The sequence below is a fragment of the Drosophila sechellia genome, chromosome 3R, assembly GCF_004382195.2.
Source record: "Drosophila sechellia strain sech25 chromosome 3R, ASM438219v1, whole genome shotgun sequence".
NCBI lineage: Eukaryota > Metazoa > Arthropoda > Insecta > Diptera > Drosophilidae > Drosophila > Drosophila sechellia.
In genome coordinates this window covers 1,351,878-1,373,045 of record NC_045952.1, presented here as the reverse complement: position 1 = coordinate 1,373,045, position 21,168 = coordinate 1,351,878, and the positions used below count along the sequence as shown (strand labels likewise).

Sequence of the window (21,168 nt, the reverse complement as noted above, 5' to 3'; positions counted from 1 at the left end):
TTTAACGCTAAAAAATGTGTTTATTGTCTACTAAGCCAGATGGGAAAAAAATATAAAATAAAATTCAAAAAAGTATACGTGTCCTAGTATACAGTCCTAGAAGATATTCTTTGTTTGTGTATTTAAAACATTATTTTTGTGTAGATAAAATTGCTTTCTATATTTCTCCATTATTGTCTTGGTAAGGGGTGAGAATGTGAGACATTAGAATATGTCGTTAGTAACGGTGATATACCAGCCTGTAGATTTTATGTTAGTCGTGTTAGTTGTTAACCCATTTCAATGTCTTCGATATATTCATTAATATGTTCAATATTAAATATTAAAAGGGAGATTTTTCGTTCTTTTCCTAAATATTTTGAGTGGGAATTTATCAATTTAATGCCGTTATTAAGGCTTTCAATAACGTTATATTGACTGCTCATTTGTACCGTGTGTTGTGATAGGGATGAAATCTGTTGTTTAATATTTTGTTTGCCGTCTTCATCTAGTGTTCCAAAAAGTTATTTGTAAGTGGAACGTAATTAACAGCATACGTTCCACTTACAAATACCTTTTTGGAACACTATTATTATTTAATTTTTTGTATGTAATTTGTAATTTATGGTTGATTATCTTGATTGTGAGACAGTGGTGCATAAAAGTAGTAGGAAGTTCTATTGTTCGTGATTCAAATAAAACGAATCCTTGATTGTTTTCGATAGGGTTTATTTCGATTTTTCTTGCTGTAGCTTGTGTCATCATTAAAGTCATTGTAAATATTATAAGTCCAATGATTGGGTTATGACGGTCGGCTGTAAATATTAGCTATTATTATTTTTTTTTTTTTTTTCGCACGGGTCCCACGGCCACACCTCCCGCCCAACCGACCGAGGGGTGCTGCCGTGTATCGTTCGGCCCGAATCGCGAGAAGATAGACGCGATATAGAAAAGAGAACAAAAACGAGGAAATGAACATAATGTTAAATAACTCTTATAAATATTAGTGTGAGTAGGATCTAATTAGGTACTAAAAAAGTAAAAATTGATTGCTTTAATAGCGGCAGAGAGTCAAGATTACAGATAATAGGATAAAGTCTATAATAGTCAGAACATAAAACTCTGTAAGGGTCATGCAACTCATAGTTAGATCTACAATGATTTAAGATAAGTTTCTAGTGAATCTACTTGGAACCGAGAAGTTAAGCGGACTAATCAAGTCGGGACTCTCAACATCCCCACGAATAAGCTTACAAATAAAGACTGTTCCAAGCATAGTTCTACGGTTAGCTAGGGACGGTAAGTTAATTAAAAGTAGTCTTCTGGAATAAGGAGGTAATATACGGTTTGCATCCCAATTTAGGCGCAGAAAGGCAAAAAGTAAGAAGTTTTTTTGGACCGATTCAATGCGGTCCGAGTGGACTGCGTATTGTGGACTCCAAACAGGTGATCCGTTTAAATCCATCCATCTGCAACTCTCTAAAGTTAAACTTCATATTTGTTCGCAATTGGTCTGACAAATGTTTACCTATGACCAGGATATCCAGCAAATAACTGCCAAAAATATGACGTTATTCCCAAAAATCGTTCAGACGGTACTGGAAATATTTCTACAGTTTGCGTTTTTTCATTGCTGCGCTGCTCTGTAAGATCTGACATTTGGTCCAGTTATTTTCAAACCCGTTCCGTTCAGAAGCCACTTACATACTAAATTTGTTATTTGGTAAACATGCCAACCTTGGAGACACAGTTCAACTGCTCGCTATGAGTTGCAGCGGCTAGCTCAAAGAGTTTGTGTGTTCGTTCCACCAAATTTATGATTTGTGTGATTGCCCGACCAAGGAGAAGACAGAGTTTCAGATTAAAGTAGTTTTATTGGAGTATTTGTGGCTTTCTCCGGTGATCGCCGTCTGCTGCGCGGTGTTGATTCTGCGACTTTTTGCTTTCTTTGTCTTGCGTGTCTCAACGAGCTTAGGATGTTATGGGGGGCAGGCTGAATCGTCCACGGGTTAAGGCTACGCTCGGCCTGGGACCGCCTTTTCCGACCACTGACTCCACTGACCTTCCAACCATGCCAGGTCCTTGTTTCTCCACCTTTACCATTACACCGTTACCGTTCGACCTCCAGCTCGAGTCCAAGGTCCAGCGCGGTACCGTTAGTTCACGGTCTCTCTGCATTGCCGTGGTCCAAGGTCTATTAATTACCGTTCGACCTGACCGCCTTTGACTCTTAACCTATGCCGTGGTACCACGATGGTCTGCCGCTAGAATAACCTCCTAAAGACGAGACGATATTCCTGTCCAGCTTGAATGGCACGCTTAAAGCCGGACTCAGGAGGCACCATCTGGCTGGGACTTACGTGGTTCAGTTAACATATGAAACAGTCAGCGTGGACAAAAAAAAAAACACGAGCTACTCGTTGTCTCACTCGGTGGTAATGCCGGCTCTACTAACAACGGTCACAGACATCGCTCCAATACGGGAACGACTGTAATCTGGAAAACCTGAGGAAGTTATCGGGAGAAGAATGGCGGAGCTTTTGACCGCAATGGCGATCGCACTGTTCCTTTAATTCTTGTGAAGGAAACTGATGTCGACAAAAGGTATCCCGATAGCACTCTGGTCCTAGAGGGCAGGGGACGAGCACGGCCCTCACCGCTTAATAATCTGCGGTCGGGAGGAGTTATAACCCTGCACTTGAGTTCTCTGGTGGACCCCTCCCCTCAACCATGACTCGTCCCCAAACACTGACACCAGACGCCCCACACCCCGCTTCCCGTAACGGTCGATCGCATTTTAAGTAATCTGCTGTGTCAAACATCCCGGAACTATGTTGCCAACGTCTGCAGAATCACCGGACGTTGCGCATGCGACGAATTGCTTATTCGGCGGTCACGCTCGGCACTAAGCGGCCGAAGACCCGGCTCTGGAGTTTACAACGCAATACTAGATCTTGAATTGCTAATTTCCCTGGAGAACCCAGTTATGAATCGATTAAGAACTCCGTTGGATCTCGGAAGGCAAATCTTGCTTATTGCCATTAAGTAATGTTTTGGCCGAAGGGCTTTGACGAAAAACAGATACTTCAATTGCATCTCCTCTTCAAGTGCAGTGCCAATTGGCAAGTCGGGATCGCCATCGCCATCTATACAATAATTACAAAAAGTAACCACTTTTATGTGGGCACTTTCTTTAACTTTCAATGCTGTCTATGTTAGATTATTAAGAAATAATAAAGTAAAATATGTGTGATATTTTATTATCATAACAGCGAACATATAACAGTATATAAAATTTGGTATTATCAGTTAATTATCTTAACTGCGATTTCTTTAAATTGGTCCAACAGTATTATCGAAATCATCCTTTGCTGTCGATAAAACCTTCCCTTCATCTGAATCATCATTAACTGGTAGTCCTTTATTCCATGTCTGTATTTCTGCGGTCCCGAAAAGTTGATAAATTAGATACGTCAGAATAGAAATAATTGCGGAGACTTCAAATACTCTTCGCCATTGATCAATGGAGTCCTAAAAATACATAATAAGAATTTTATAAATTAAAAATGAAATCTTTCCAATAAGTATCATTTTTATTATTTTCATATAAATTCCTTCATTCATGGTAATATTAACTGCATTTGTTATTTACCAAAGTTCCGACCATATAAAGTATATATATGTATTCTTGATCAAGATCAATAGCCGAGTCGATCTAGCCATGTCTGGGGCATAGATGGAGCGCAAGTTGACCCAATTTGCCATGCCCACCCTAACGCCCACAATCCGCCCAAAACTGCCATGCCCACACTTTTGAAAAATGTTTTGATAGTTTTTCATATTTTAATTAGTTTTGTAAATTTCTTTCGATTTGCCAACAAAATTTGTGCCACACCCATTCTAACGGCATAAAACTGCCACGCCCACGCTCTTAAAAATTTTTTTGGATATTTTTACATAATTTTATTACAACAGTAAATTTCTACCGATTTGCCAAAAAACTTATTGCCACGGCCAATCTAACGTCGTAAAACCGCACTAAATATGCCACGCCTAAGCATTTGAAAAATTGTTGGATATATTTACATATTTTTATTAGTCTTGTAAGTTTCTTTCGATTTGCCAAAAAACTGTTTTGCACGGATTGGGCGTGGACTAAAACCGACCAAAACAGCCACGCAGACACCTTTGATCAATTTTTAAATTTTGTTCTAAGTTTATTCACCAATATCTATCGATATCCCAGAACAATTATGTAATTTCGAGTTCGCATTTGCACTAGCTGAGGAACGGGTATCTGATAGTCGGACAATTGCATCAAATGCATCTTGAACAATTCGATTCACCAAGTCTGGTTATCCAATTTTCCTTATAAACTATATCGGTAATATTTAATTATTTAAATCCTTATGATAATGACTTTCTTCTTTATTTTCTTATTTCATTGACCAATCATTAGTCATTTGAAGAGTTTCTCCAGATACCAGCAACATTGACTTTGATTGTTTTTTTGAGGAGAACACCAAAATAAGTCTGGCAGATACTCATGCCAGAAGTGGTAGTGGATTCACAAGATCCTGCGACCTGAAGATGCCCGGCATTTAATAATAAGCTTACAAACAAAACCTTGGGAAACGTTATCAATTTAGTTTCTTGTCAATTTGATCTTAGAATAGCGGCGACAACAACAAAGGTATTTGGCTGCGAAGAAGCCAAGAAACGAAAAGTGAGTACGTGAAAACGACCGACGCTGCCGGTTGCGGCCTTATATTATAATGATATAGAAACAAAATTGTTAAGTATTAGTATCTAGGGAATTCGACTTTGCTGTTAAGAAATCATAAGGAGTTGGCTCCTGTCGACTCTGTCGAAAGACAGAAACAGATTCAACAGAATCATCTAACGGCAGCATACACAACTTCCTGACCGTTCTACAAATGATGCTGGATGCTGTCCTTAACTCAGACATTTGAGGTACGTCATCCTGGCCAACGCATTTGGGGGAGATTCTCGCCCTTGACCAGTATCAAATCATCAATGCGAAAGGTCGACTTGTTGATCGCCATTTTGAGCGCTGTTGAAGCAGGGTTACATATTCCTCACGCCAACGAGCCCAAAACATCTGCTGAAAGTGTGTTACTTTCCCCCATCCATCTAAAAGATTGTAGTTTAGTCAAGTCATGCGCTACACGCGCCTCAGCAGATCCGCAATGATGAAAGTGTGCGCGAGACAAAACATCAAGGTAACCTGAGTTTTCTGAAATCGAAACTAAAAGCCGAGAATTAACGATTGCAGAAATTTGATAGACGAGGGTACGCAACTCCTCAAAACTGAGATGTTCCAACGGAGCGAAACAGATGATGCTTGGCCGTCTTAACTGTTGCTTCCCACAATCCCCCAAAATGTGGTGGTCGGGAGGGAATGGAGCGCCATCGATATTGTCAGCCACACAAAATATTAATAACAGACAAATTTAAGTCGCTCAATGCTAATGGTGTTAATTTCTTCAATTCTTTTTTTGCGTCGACAAAGTTTGCCTCGAGTGGCAATAAAACGCTTAGGGGCTCCTAGAAATGAGTTCAATGTCAAGTCCTGAACAAGCTCCAGATGTAGAACTTTGTGGGCGGTATATTGCAATCCAACAACTTGGATTGGAGTCGACAATAGTCGACTCCAGCAACTGAAAATGTTCGAGATCCTGCCAGTTGTTGCTTGGGAAAGTTGCGCATGATATGCTCAATAAGCTGCGGCTCAGTCCTAAAACATTTAACGCATTTGCGAGCCACTCCTGAGACAATTATTAACCCGCCAACAGCCCAGAACTGCAAACGTACATTTGCCAGCAGTGCTCGTGGAACTGCGTGCAGCTGTAGGTTATAAAAGCTCCGAATAATAGGATGGTGTTTGGGCAAAATCATTGGGCTTCTTGCATAGTTTGAAAGTGCCGAATTTTCCAAACGGCTGCCAACGCGTTAAGTGTCATTCTCAACCAGAAAGGGTTGTAGCGACGCAATAGAGCTTAAGTTTTTGACAAATCCCTTAGACTGCAACTCCCTTAATTTCGTGCCACATATGCGTACGCTCGACGAGCCATATGAGACTTTTAGTTCCGTGCAAAGCCCATGATGGCAATTATGGTAAATAAATTTGGAGACTTATCCAAATATTCGTTGAATGGTATGGAATGAATTGCAATTGATATTAATATCCAGATATGGGCATTTACTTAATAGCAAGCTTGATTAATGGTCGTTTAATAACACAAGAGGCCGGCCAGTATTTTGAACTTTGTGTAAGAAAGAGCGAACCATACCATCCATATTTCACTATAATTTATGGATGCGTATTAACGATCGTACCACTTGCAAAAGTAAGCAAATAATTTGGCGGGAATTGCATTTTCTCAGTCAGCTGATTATCACTTCACCTTTAAAAGCTCATAAAACGACTTAGAAAGTTCATCCCTGATCCAAGACAAGGCCACTACCGAACCATTCATCATAAATATTTCCCATCGAATCTGCAATACGGAATTCATAAAGCCCCCGAAAACTCAGCTTTGGTACCATAAACGTTTTTAAGGGAGCTATTCTAGACTTGGAGCACAGGGGATGACTAGTTGCCTCCTCGGACATGGAAACGATGTACACGCAAGTTTCGTAGGCTTCAATGCTGGCATCACAGAATCCATGAACTTCTACGATACTCTTAGGGCCTAGTACTAAACGGCTTGCATTCAGAAAATTACTGCTGATATCCATCCCGGTCGTTTGCAACTCTAAATGAAGACTTTCGTCCCAGAGCAGTTTAGCCTTCCACAATAGCTGGAAGAAAATCTTGCATTTAGCAGCTGCAGGTCCGATGAGAACAAAAAGGATGTTAATATAAGCCAGAATAAGTAACTATAAGATAGAACGCTTATTAGGTATTTTAGTTTGAGACAGACACAAGAAGATAATAAATTATCCGTAAAAGTATCCCATCACGACCAAGGCTCTTGGTTATGTCACTCCCGTCATCAAAATGCAAAAACTGCTCCGCTAACAATCCCCTAAATATCCTCTAACAAAGCAGCCGATCCGATGGGATATGTAGAGCCCCTCATCTCGAGCGATTGCTGGCTTGGTTCCATAAGTGACTGTATCCAACTTGAACACACTTAACTCCTCCTTAGGAGAATCTCTCCACAAGATGTGGAGATGTGCTACTTGTTACCATCTAAGATCTTAAGGTATATCTACCCATGGCATGCTGAAGGCTCTATAGTTTCTGACAACGGTTTTCCAAAAAACATTAGAATTCCTTTGCAGAGGGTGTTTTATCCATTGACGTGGGTCCTCCCCATCAAGATTGTTTACCAACATCCAATCTTGGCAGCAGCATGGAGGCAATCTGCAAATTCCTGAGCCGTTGCTAAGGATTCCAAAGCGTGCATTTGTGAGTTGACCTTGACCGAAAACTGCCGAAGTTTATGCGCCTACTTTCTTGATGCTAAGTATTTTCTTGGTGTGAGAATGGAACACAAGACGTTAATTAGGATACCGTTTATTGAGTAGATCTATAGGCATTGGATAGTTGGTCGACTTAATGGCATCCATGGCTGGTCCTTAGGGACAAGTTTTCAAGTACTGCAGCTTTTCAATGTTGGAGAACTCGGGGTTACGGAATCTCCTGCTTAACAATTGTCTGCAAACCTTTATTCTGTAGGCGATAAGCACTAACTTGTTGCTTAATTTTCCCATTAAAACTCTAACTAGTTTGGGAATAAAATAGCGGCGACAACATCAAAGGTAATTGGATGCAAAAAAGTTTTCCGACAACTATGCTTCCGGCTGATATGCATTGTATAGCACAAACCGAGAGAGGGCTGTACGGGTTCCAAATCTGGGGCTTGTGGCTTGTGACAACCAAATCAATAGGATCCAGGCTACGCAGAATAGGGCTTCGAGATGGATATTCAAAAAGCCTACTGTACCATGCTGCAGTATAGTTTACGGTAGATATAAGAATTATATGGTCATCTCGGTCCTACTTATAAGCTGGCATTAATCATGTATATCTAGCTCAAAAATAAGCACGGAACATAAGAAAATGAGAACGCGCAAGTCACGGCATTCGGTGGCTAGCATTTCAACAGAAAGGTCGTAATAAATTTCATAACTGACTTTGTAGTTGATTAATTGTAATTAGAAAGTGAGTGAAATTGACTGAAAAAGTAGGTGCCTCAAGAAATCAATTTTGAAATAAACAAGTAGCATATTCTCATTTATTTTATAAATATTGATTTTTAAAAAATATTTTCTTTTATTGAAAAATTAATGTTATAAATTACAAAAGTTGCAGATTTAATTTATAAGTTGAAATAATAATTAACTTAATTTAAATGCTGTAAAAATACTGCTCAGTCTCCTGTTGAATTATGTCGAAAGTAACATAAATAACGGTAGTTAATTAATTAAAAACTGTGCGAATAGCTTTGGTTATCTAAGCTCCTCCTTCTCGTTTCATCTTTTGTTCACTCGCACCTACACCTTTGCCTTAGCATTCTGCTGTTCGCTCTGCAATTAAGTCGCTCATTATTCTTTCGCTTTCGTATCTTTTACATATCGCATGGATGCAAAATCTCGCTCGCTAAAACCCAATCTTATAACCCGACTTATAAATCTCGTCTTTTCATTGCTAATAAAAATGTAATGTATTATAGTCAAGGAATTAATTTTTATACCCGTTACTCGTAAAGTAAAAGGGTATACTAGATTCGTTGAAAAGTATGTAACAGGCAGAAGCAAGCGTTTCCGCCTATATAATGTATATATATATTCTTTATCAGGATCAGTCGATCTAGCCATGACCGTCTGCCCGTCTGTCCGTATGAACGTCGACATCTCATTAAAACTATAAAAGCTAGAAGGTTAAGATTCAGTGTACAGATTCTAGAGACAAAGACGCAGGACAAGCTTGTTGACCCACTCAAACGCCCACAAGCCGTACAAAGCTGCTACGCTCACACTTTGAAAAACGTGTTGATACTTTTTCAAATTTTTATTAGTCTTGTAAATTTGAATCGATTTGCAAAAAAACTTTTTGCCGCGCCCACCCTAACAGCCTAAAACCGGGCAAAACGGCCACAACCACATTTTGAACAATTTTTCAATTTTTTTTATTAGTCTTGTAGATTTCTATTGGTTCGCTAAAAAAATGTTGCCACGCCCACTCTAAAGCCCTAAAACCGCCACTACCACACAGCCACACAGAAACAGCCACTACCACACTTTTGAAAAATGTTTTGATATTTTTTCTTATTTTTATAAGTAAAATTTCTATAGATTTGTAGAAATAAAAATTTTGCCACGCCCACAAACTTGCCCGTCCACTCTAACTCCTTAAAATCGCCCAAATTTTTGAAAAATTGTTGGATATTTTGCCATGCCCACTTTACTCTTCTACTAGCTGAGTATCTGATAGTCGGGGAACTCGACTATAGCATTCTCCGTTGTTTATTTTTTTTTTCAATTTGGTATGGTAACGCCTCAAAACTGCCAAAACCTGCCCACACTTTTGAAAATTTATATTATTTATTTGTTTGTCTTGCCAATTGCTATCGGCACACCAAACACATTTTAGGACATGGTAGGAGATTCTTTAGAAGGAGAGTCTAAAAAAGGATCAGATAATTAAATTCCATGATGCTTTGAATATAGACAAAGCATTGCGGTTAGCCTGGGATCCGGCTTCAAATAAGCTTATATCTAATTTTTCTCAAATCCGTCCAATCATCGACCCACCAAGCGAATTGCAATCTCGACAATAGCCTAATTACATGATCCACTTGGTCTAATAACCCCAATTGTCACAAAACCTAAAATCTAAATCTTGCCAGAGCCAGTTCCTAGGCCATGAGGGGAGTGGACCTTACTGTTATCGGTCGTACAGAACATAAAATCTCCATCATTCCTAATGCAGCCTCGTGCTTCCGTCGAGATTCTGCGATGCTAGCATATAAGCTTATGGAGCGTGCTTAGACTTGCGATTGACTAATGGGTTGACTGTGCCAAGTCAAGAGTAGTCCAACTAAAGGCGTGCACAATTCCATGATAAGAACTTTCCGCAGCGCTTTTATTGGCTGAGCTAATCGTTAATGTCAAGGAATCCATCGATTTCGATTGCGCCTTTGTTGGTCAGACTCGTCTATTTTGTATTCGTGGATTTGGCAACCAATGAGGAAGTTCTAAGTATTCGTATCAAACAGAATCTATAAAATTCAGGAGATTACGAAGGTTATGACTTGGCATCATGTTCCGACGAACTTATACCCAGCAGACGTCGTGTCGGAAGGATATGCCATTCCATTGGCCATTTCTGTTGCATGCAGTAAAGGATTTGCCAGAACTTAAAATTCCTTAACTCTTTCGATAAATTTCAGCGCGTAAATGCATACACTCGTCCTTTTATTTAAAATTGCAGAGCCAATTCTATCCCATTTAAAGGCCGTCTTTCAATGGAGGAGATCAACTCGGGAACTGTACTTCTTCTGAGGAGCAATTAGCAAGTTCACTTGGAATAAGAGTGAATGGAATTTCTTAGCCAGGGCAAGCCGTTTCTATAGAAAAGAAGCTTAGGCCTATACTCGGTCCGATCGGTTACTTCGAGTCGGAGGAAAGCTTCAGAACGCAAGCTTGGACTACGATACTAGGCTTCCGATACATTTACTAAAGGATTGTTTATTATCATGAGAAAAATTTACATGCCGAACTGCAGGCGTTGCTTTCCAAATTATGGCAAAGGTTCTGGTGGACTGGAGGCCGTCATCAATAAATGCGTCCGATGTATTAAAATGGAGCCTGTGTCGAGTGCAGCCTAATCCAGCATTTCACTCTACAGGCTATATCGCCGTCTTCGTTTGGTTTTCCACAAAAGCAGCCCATTTGGAAGTTGGTCATGATCTTACAATTCTTCCTTCTTCGCAGCGCTGAGAAGATTCATCAGTCTTCGAGGCAGTCCGCGTACCATTAGGAGTGACTATGCTACACACTTTGTAGGTGCAAGGAGCGAGCTTGCCGAAGTACGACTGCTATTTTTGAGCGAACCGCACGCGGCATCGATAGCTTCCGCGTGCCCAGCACTTCGGTGGCAAAGAAGCGGAGAAAAATAAAAATATTTTTTTTAATGGTACAGTTTTGCCACGCCTACAGTTTTGAGCGGTTTGTTGGCGTTAGAGAGGGCGTGGCAAAAATTTTTTGGTGAGTCGATAGAAAACTAATAAATATATGAAAAACTATCAAAACATTTTACAAACGTGTGGGCGAAGCAGTTTTTGGCGGTTCGGTTGACACTTTACAATAATATGAAAATATAACAAAACATTTTGCAAGAGTGTGGGCGTGGAAATTTTGGTAGGATTGTGTACGTTAAAGAAGGCGTGGCAAAAATTTTTCTGGCAAGTCTATAGAAATTTACAAGACTAATAAAATTATGAAAAAATATCGATATTTGGGTGGTGGCAACAAACTTGCGCTGCGCCTATGTCTCTAGAACCTTCCAGCTTTTATAGTTCCTGAGATCTCGACGTTCATACGGATAGACGGACATGGCTAGACCGACTCGGCTATTGATTCTGATAAGAACATGTATACCTTATATAGTCGGAAACGACTGTTACATACTGTTCATCGAAACTATTATACCCTTTTACTCTACGAGTAACAAGTAAAATAAATTTGTTTTTGCATGTCATTTACCAAAATACTAAAAATACTAAGTAAACTTATAATTAATTAAAAGGTTATGGGATACTACCCATAAAGCAGATGGTTCTGGTTCGAAATAGAAGAAATCTTTAAAGTGTGGCCCGCTCAGTTTGTTACACGGTTTGTTGCTGTGTAAGAAAGTGGGCATGGTAATTTTTTAAAACAAGCTTGCGTTGCGTCGGTTTTGTGGTTGCCGAGAACTCGGTGCTTATACGGACAGGCGAACAGTGATTGTGATAACTTTATAAGGTCGCAAACCCTCCTCTTCAAGTATAAGGTATAATAAATAGTATTACCCGTTGACTGCGTATCTACATCTTTAGAATACTTATTGTGTTTTGTATCTACAATATTAAATTAAATTCTATACTTTACCTCTTGGGTGACGATAAATCCAGCCGTAAGCGGAGATATAAAGGACGCAGACATATGAATTGTTTGGCAAAATGCTAAAACAGCTGCGGAATGACCATAATTTGGCGCTAAGTCAATTATATTGGCCATAGCTCCAGCATAAGATGCAGTTATAAATATCACAGCTATAAACCACACCGTTAACAAAATGTACACATTGTCTATATAACCAATACAGTATATTAACACCCCAGGAATAATTTGTGATAGAGCAGTAAATAATTTTCTTACATTAGTAAGACTTAAAACCTTATACAATACAATTTTGTCGGCAATATAACAAAATAGTACTGATGATATATATGAACAAATAAATGGAACTCCAGATAGAAAACCATTTGTTTCAAAATTAAATTTTAAAACATTTCCCATAAATGTCGGACCATTAACAATAAAAATATAATGAACAAATATTCGTCCAAAAGTTGTTATAGCAATCGCCCAAGCAGGTATGGATTTAAATATTTGCAGCCAAGGCACTTTAACTTTAACACTACTGTTTACTTCTTTTCTGACGTTAAGTTCTATATAATTTAATTCATCTTTAGTAATACGAGGGTGCTCGCGTGGTGTATTAAAAGCAAGTAAATACCATAGTATACACCATCCAAGCCCTAAAGTACCAGTAGTATAAAATATATATGGCCAACCCCATTCTGATAAAATAAATCCACATAACGGATACGTTAAACCAATACCAATACTAAAACCCTGAAAGCTTGACATAAAACGTGAACGTTCCGTGAGAGGTATCCAATATCCAACTATTGCATACATGGCAGGCCACGTCAAACCAGAAGCAAATCCCTGAATAGACCGCAACACAATAACAGCTATGTAATGTAATTGCGCTGCAGATGGCATCATAAAACTACATAGAGCTGTTGCTAACTGTGACCATCCAAATACGCACTTGGTTCCAAACAATTCTGTGGCAACCCCTCCAACCACCTGCGACAACACGTAGCACCAATAGAATGAACTTATTACAACAGATTTTACTATTGTTTTTTGGTCATCCGTCCCAGTACCCTAAAAATTAAAATTATTATTATTGGTAAGTATGCAAATATTATAAGTTTGTATTACCAATATTTGCTGCGATTTGTTATGGGATTGGTTTTGTGTTGAATTATCGTTCGATATCATTGCCACCAATGCGAAATTCATATCATTGCGCATCATAAAAGAGACCAGAAAGCCAGACCACGAAAGGAAATAAAGCACCAAACGCGCTGGAATTTTGTCTGTAATTAAATGAATTAGGTATAAACAAAGTCTCATACATTTACTTCATAAATTATATACGTATTTACTTTATTTATCCGACCTACAGAAATACTTATATCCGTCTATATCATTGTAAAGTGGTGTAAAAACTGACGATGGAGCTATATGCTTTGATATTTTCTGTTGAATAAAGCTTATACAGGTGAAGGAAGAATGCTAAAGTTGGGTGCCGATACCTGTTAGTTAGTTAATGGAACTGCAAAAGACGAGTCTGCAGCAATCAGAAATTAAATGCTTTAGCATGCAATAAGAAGCCCGCTCAACGATTGTCTTGTCACGCTGCCGGCACCATTAAACAAGGCCAATTGTAATAATTAAAATTAAACAAATCATTCATTGTTTTCCTCTTGTTCATTTAGTTGTTCTTAGACCTAAGCAAACATTTGCATTCATTCTAATTTTCGCTCGCTCATCTTTGTACAGAGCGTTCGGAGGGACAGACTGTCTTAGTTTTGAGCTCAGTCTTCTCATATTTCCCCTGCATACAATCGTATTCTAAAGCTCATTTGCTAAACAACTATCTTAACGCTAACTTTGAATAATTTCCGATTTTTTTGAACGCAGATAAAAATTACAATTTCATCCTTCTTCTGGGATATCGATAGATATTGGGGAATAAAATATGAAAATTTAAAAATTGTTTAAAAGTGAGGACGTGACCGGATTGCGGCTTTAGGGCGTTAGAGTGAGCGTGGGAAACCGTTTTTTGCAAATCGATAGATATTTAAACGACTAATAATATTATGAAAAAATATTCAACAATTTTTCAAAAATATGGGGGTGTCAGTTTTGGGCAGTTTTAGGGCGTTAGAGTGGGCGTGGCAAAAAGTTTTTTTTTGCAAATCGATAGAAATTTACAAGACTAATACTGTGACTGTAATAATATAAAAGAATATATTTTAAGTGAACGTAGCAACTATTGCAATGCGTAAACGTCACTGAAATCTGCATGCTTAAATAGTTCCTTTAATCTATAGAGGTGACACTGGTTGTGTAAATATTTGAAAATAAAAATCTTCAAAATAACAGTTGTAAATTAAATTAAATAAATTAAACAGAAGTAGCGCATATGTTTTATAATCTATATTGCTTAGAACTTCGCACTGTTTGACTAGGGAGACGGCGATGCGCGTGGTTACATTGAGAACAAAAATGTGTCTAAATCGGTTAATGGTAAATGTATAATACGATGCCTAATATGTAAACAAGTTACCGTTCACTGGTAATGGACGGATATAATGCGATAAGAACTCATAGAAGGGGGTAAGTTAGGCTCTTTAAGCACTACTAACCAGTGTATCGACCTTTAAGTTGTCAGTTTCTAGATGCCATTTCAAGTAGCCAAGTACTCAGTATGCCTACTGTGGGAACCAGCACCATGATGCTGAGCGAAGATCGACCGCCAACACTCTCTCTCTCGCGCTCGCTCTTTCTTTCTATGACTGTACTCTGACTGCTATTTATAATTACTCTTTATTTTAGTTTTGACTCTGGCGAAGGAAACAAGCATACTGAAGTGAAAGGAAATAAATAAGTTGATAATCCGAATCGTGTGTTGTTTATTAAAATAACGTGTTGTTACATTGCACTGTGGTCTAAAGTCTAAAAATTGAGCTACAGACTTGAAACGTTGTACATTTTGTTGTTAAATCACAAATAGTTTGCACACAAAATTTGGTCCGTGCGACCACGCCCTCTCTTGCCTCCCATATTAACTACTGGTATGTCTCAGGAGTCATAGTTTTTTTTTTTTTTTTTAAATAAAAGTGGGTATATTGTTGTTTTAAAAATATTCGCCCTCTTCTTCTTCTAGTTCTACATTATAAATTTCCGAATATGAACTCTAATCAGAATCAGAATGTGAATCCAATATTTTGTCTGATGGATCAGGTTTAAAATTAGACTGTATTTCCAAAAGACTTATTACTGCCTTCGGAAGTGGTTTTTTCCTATTTTTTCTCTTTCTGTCTTTTAAACAAATTGTTGATAATAGTGGGTAATAATTTTTTGCAACATCGATTCGCTTGGAAATTCTGGAGAACAAAGGCTACGTCTCTCTTGCATTCTTTTCTAGCAGAAACAGTTGTTGCATGAATCAAAAGATTGAGTCGTGATCACTTTCACATGCCAGATTGGATGCCAGTTTCCTTCTTAATCTTGCAGTTGGTAAGATAAGTTTCGGCGTCCCAAAATCACTAACAAGAATTCTTATCTTAGACGCCATCCACTTGGTATGTTTGGAAATAAATCGGTCTAGTTGTCTGTTACACTCGGGCCGTTTTCTTTTAATAAATAATTCAAAATGTACTATTTTTTTTTCAACCTCTTCTGTCTGTTTCGATTCCAGATTATTGTTGTTGATTGCGGAATAAACGTAATCTGAAACATAACTTATTTGCCTATTGTTACGCCTCCAAATGTCCAGGAGGTCGCTATGTCTGAACTCGAACTTGCCTAAATAAAATCAAATTTTAAGAAAACGAGCATAAATGGCAAAAGATTTTACTTTACCGTCAAAGACAATAGTTATAGGTACAAACTGACGTTTTGAACTTTTGTCAAAAATTGTCAGCAAATTAGTTATACTCCACGAAACACAGGGGACACGTTAGAATTTTCTGTTAAAATACACATAAATTGGATGTCACACAACATAAAAACAGTACAACAACACATATATTACGTACATACGTTAAAAACATCATACCTTGGCATTTATTTTCCATATTTTACTATAATTTATGGATGCGTATTAACGATCGTACCACTTGCAAAAGTAAGCAAATAATTTGGCGGGAATTGCATTTTCTCAGTCAGCTGATTAACACTTCACCTTTAAAAGCTCATAAAACGACTTAGAAAGTTCATCCCTGATCCAAGACAAGGCCACTACCGAACCATTCATCATAAATATTTCCCATCGAATCTGCAATACGGAATTCAAAAAGCCCCCGAAAACTCAGCTTTGGTACCATAAACGTTTTTAAGGGAGCTATTCTAGACTTGGAGCACAGGGGATGACTAGTTGCCTCCTCGGACATGGAAACGATGTACACGCAAGTTTCGTACGCTTCAATGCTGGCATCACAGAATCCATGAACTTCTACGATACTCTTAGGGCCTAGTACTAAACGGCTTGCATTCAGAAAATTACTGCTGATATCCATCCCGGTCGTTTGCAACTCTAAATGAAGACTTTCGTCCCAGAGCAGTTTAGCCTTCCACAATAGCTGCAAGAAAATCTTGCATTTAGCAGCTGCAGGTCCGATGAGAACAAAAAGGATGTTAATATAAGCCAGAATAAGTAACTATAAGATAGAACGCTTATTAGGTATTTTAGTTTGAGACAGACACAAGAAGATAATAAATTATCCGTAAAAGTATCCCATCACGACCAAGGCTCTTGGTTATGTCACTCCCGTCATCAAAATGCAAAAACTGCTCCGCTAACAATCCCCTAAATATCCTCTAACAAAGCAGCCGATCCGATGGGATATGTAGAGCCCCTCATCTCGAGCGATTGCTGGCTTGGTTCCATAAGTGACTGTATCCAACTTGAACACACTTAACTCCTCCTTAGGAGAATCTCTCCACAAGATGTGGAGATGTGCTACTTGTTACCATCTAAGATCTTAAGGTATATCTACCCATGGCATGCTGAAGGCTCTATAGTTTCTGACAACGGTTTTCCAAAAAACATTAGAATTCCTTTGCAGAGGGTGTTTTATCCATTGACGTGGGTCCTCCCCATCAAGATTGTTTACCAACATCCAATCTTGGCAGCAGCATGGAGGCAATCTGCAAATTCCTGAGCCGTTGCTAAGGATTCCAAAGCGTGCATTTGTGAGTTGACCTTGACCGAAAACTGCCGAAGTTTATGCGCCGAAGACGCACCTACTTTCTTGATGCTTAGTATTTTCTTGGTGTGAGAATGGAACACAAGACGTTAATTAGGATACCGTTTATTGAGTAGATCTATAGGCATTGGATAGTTGGTCGACTTAATGGCATCCATGGCTGGTCCTTAGGGACAAGTTTTCAAGTACTGCAGCTTTTCAATGTTGGAGAACTCGGGGTTACGGAATCTCCTGCTTAACAATTGTCTGCAAACCTTTATTCTGTAGGCGATAAGCACTAACTTGTTGCTTAATTTTCCCATTAAAACTCTAACTAGTTTGGGAATAAAATAGCGGCGACAACATCAAAGGTAATTGGATGCAAAAAAGTTTTCCGACAACTATGCTTCCGGCTGATATGCATTGTATAGCACAAACCGAGAGAGGGCTGTACGGGTTCCAAATCTGGGGCTTGTGGCTTGTGACAACCAAATCAATAGGATCCAGGCTACGCAGAATAGGGCTTCGAGATGGATATTCAAAAAGCACACTGTACCATGCTGCAGTATAGTTTACGGTAGATATAAGAATTATATGGTCATCTCTGTCCTACTTATAAGCTGGCATTAATCATGTATATCTAGCTCAAAAATAAGCACGGAACATAAGAAAATGAGAACGCGCAAGTCACGGCATTCGGTGGCTAGCATTTCAACAGAAAGGTCGTAATAAATTTCATAACTGACTTTGTAGTTGATTAATTGTAATTAGAAAGTGAGTGAAATTGACTGAAAAAGTAGGTGCCTCAAGAAATCAATTTTGAAATAAACAAGTAGCATATTCTCATTTATTTTATAAATATTGATTTTTAAAAAATATTTTCTTTTATTGAAAAATTAATGTTATAAATTACAAAAGTTGCAGATTTAATTTATAAGTTGAAATAATAATTAACTTAATTTAAATGCTGTAAAAATACTGCTCAGTCTCCTGTTGAATTATGTCGAAAGTAACATAAATAACGGTAGTTAATTAATTAAAAATTTGGTTATCTAAGCTCCTCCTTCTCGTTTCATCTTTTGTTCACTCGCACCTACACCTTTGCCTTAGCATTCTGCTGTTCGCTCTGCAATTAAGTCGCTCATTATTCTTTCGCTTTCGTATCTTTTACATATCGCATGGATGCAAAATCTCGCTCGCTAAAACCCAATCTTATAACCCGACTTATAAATCTCGTCTTTTCATTGCTAATAAAAATGTAATGTATTATAGTCAAGGAATTAATTTTTATACCCGTTACTCGTAAAGTAAAAGGGTATACTAGATTCGTTGAAAAGTATGTAACAGGCAGAAGCAAGCGTTTCCGCCTATATAATGTATATATATATTCTTTATCAGGATCAGTCGATCTAGCCATGACCGTCTGCCCGTCTGTCCGTATGAACCTCGACATCTCATTAAAACTATAAAAGCTAGAAGGTTAAGATTCAGCGTACAGATTCTAGAGACAAAGACGCAGGACAAGCTTGTTGACCCATGTTGCCACGCCCACTCAAACGCCCACAAGCCGTACAAAGCTGCTACGCTCACACTTTGAAAAACGTGTTGATACTTTTTCAAATTTTTATAAGTCTTGTGAATTTCTATCAATTTGACAAAAAAATGTGTGCCACGCCCTCTCTTACGCCCTAAAACCGCTAATTTTATTAGTCTTGTAAATTTCTGTCGGTTTGTCAAAAAACTTTTTGCCTCGCTTACTCTAACGCCCTAAAGCCGCCGAACCGGTCACGCTCACACTTTGGAACAATTTTGAATTTTTTTCTCAATTTATTCCCCAATATCTATATCGATATCCCAGAAAAATGAAATTTCGCGTTCGCATTCACACTAGCTGAGTAAAGGATATCTGAATGATATCGTTTAACTCGACTATAGCATTCTCTCTTTTTATATGATAGGTCTGTTATTATTACGTACTCTCACATTCCGCCGTATTCTTATTACCCAAATATCGTAATCAAAATCCGTCCCAAATAGACTGTCTTATAGGGACCAATTGGAAGTTCTAGGTGATTTTAATATATCTTGCACTATGTGGTCCTCAGAATAAAAATCTCCCTCAGCAGAACACGTCGGAAGTTAATTATATTCGAAACTCTCTTGGTCGTTTTTTGTATCGATGTATTGTTCAAAGTCCTTTTACTCAACCTGAAGATCCATTTCATCTTCTTCTTAGGTGTCGATCGACATCGGGCGTAGCAGTTTTGGTCTGTTTTAAAGCGTTGCAAAAAGTTTGGCAAATCGATAGAAATTTACAAGACTAATAAAAATATGATAAAATATATCAATATGTGGGCGTGACACTTTTGAACGGTTTGCAGGCGTTAGAGGAGTGGCAACATGAATCAACAAACAAGCGCTGCGTCTGGAAAGTGTATGCTTAATCTCAACCATCCAGCTTTTATAGTTCCTGAGATCTCGGCGTTCATACGGTGGGACAGGGCTATATCGACTCGGCTATTGATCATGATATTAAGTTAGTAAACAAACTGTTTACTAACTGCCTTTGTTTATTTCGTTCATCTCTCGCTTTTCATGTGATCCGATTCTCAGGCCAACCAACGCAGCGTTTAGCAGCAATACCCATACATTAGAAATATGTTTTTTTTTCGTTTAAACTCTGTCAATTTGTACTTCTTCTAACGCCCAGAATTCTCCCAAAACTGTCACGCTCACACTTATAGATACTGTTTATTTATTTATTTCACAATTTTTTTTAGATACGATGTTAAAATTTCTCACTCGCACTCCCACTAGCTGAGTATCTGATAGGTATTCGGGTATCTGATAGTCGAGGAAGTTGACTATATCGGCCTATATACTTTTTTCTACAATAAATACATTTAATCTTTATTTAAGAGCTTACCACGAAGAACCGAGGATTGGGCTTCCCTTCCTTCCCTTCCAGTAGGAACATCATCTTGCGGTGAAGAATATGATACCCTTGAATTAAACATTTCACTTTTGAATAAAAAAAAAAATATTGTTATTGCATACATAATATAATTATATAATATATTTTTGAAGCGATTTTAATTGAACACAGGGTCAATATGTATTTGTGTGGGGTTATCAATGACCTTCCTGAGGGTATAGCACATCAGAGAAATGTTTTCAACGCAGACAATAAGAAATTTGCAGCCATATACTGAATATGTTTATGTAAGAGTCTATTGCAATCACGGTAAAAAACATGGTCCGAGCAAGAAAGAGAAACAGGAATATCGACAACAGAGCAGCAGGAGAAGCGACAGCAGAATAAAAGTAGAGCGACAAGACAGGACAGCATTCGGTGCCGCCAAGCTGGTCACGCCCACAGCGTGGCTGTTTTGGGCGGTTTTAGGGCAATGGAGTGGACGTGGCAAAAAGATTCGTTGAGAAGTATGTAACAGGTAGAAGGAAGCGTTTCCTACTATATAAGGTTTATATATTGTGAGGAGTCTTAAAACTTCCCACAAATCTGGGTGCAGGGGAGTGGCCTAGCAACATCAAAGAAGTCTGCGATGCAGAAAGAGTCAAGGGCCGTCAGGTCTAACGGTACCGCGCTGGACCTTGGACCCCGGCAAAGCGGAGAGACCGTGAACTAACGGTACCGCGTCGACCGGTAACGCGACATGAGTTGGATCTTGTACCCGAGCGGGCCGTGCGCAAAAGGAAAAATAACGGGATCCCTGCGGCCTATGAAGGGACGGCGCACGTGCAGCCCGCGGCAGTCAGTCACAACACGCGAGGAGCCGTACGTATGCGAGGATAGTCAAGTAGAGTACCGGCGCGAGTCGCGCAGTTGCGCAGTCGGATCGGAGTCTGAAGGCGGAGAAGTGGATTCAGTCAACCAGACCGC

At 38.8% G+C, this 21,168-nt stretch overlaps 1 protein-coding gene across 5 annotated transcripts in view; it reads right to left on the bottom strand.

The window, feature by feature from the left end:
• Positions 1-3,218: 3,218 nt before the first annotated feature.
• Positions 3,219-21,168, bottom strand: part of LOC116801412 (sialin-like) — a 36,197-nt gene continuing 18,247 nt past the window's right edge. Inside the window, exons 1-4 of one of the 5 annotated variants that reach the window (XM_032720689.1) lie at positions 20,194-20,288; positions 13,231-13,388; positions 12,103-13,173; positions 3,219-3,510 (exon numbers count right to left, since the gene is read on the bottom strand). In XM_032720689.1, the coding sequence (XP_032576580.1) occupies positions 3,313-3,510; positions 12,103-13,173; positions 13,231-13,388; positions 20,194-20,284 (1,518 nt within the window). In that variant the 5' untranslated portion in view covers positions 20,285-20,288 and the 3' untranslated portion in view covers positions 3,219-3,312. Of the gene's footprint in view, positions 3,511-12,102; positions 13,174-13,230; positions 13,389-20,193; positions 20,289-21,168 lie in introns of those variants that run through there. The other 4 variants (XM_032720690.1, XM_032720691.1, XM_032720692.1 and 1 more) reach the window with 4 other exon arrangements.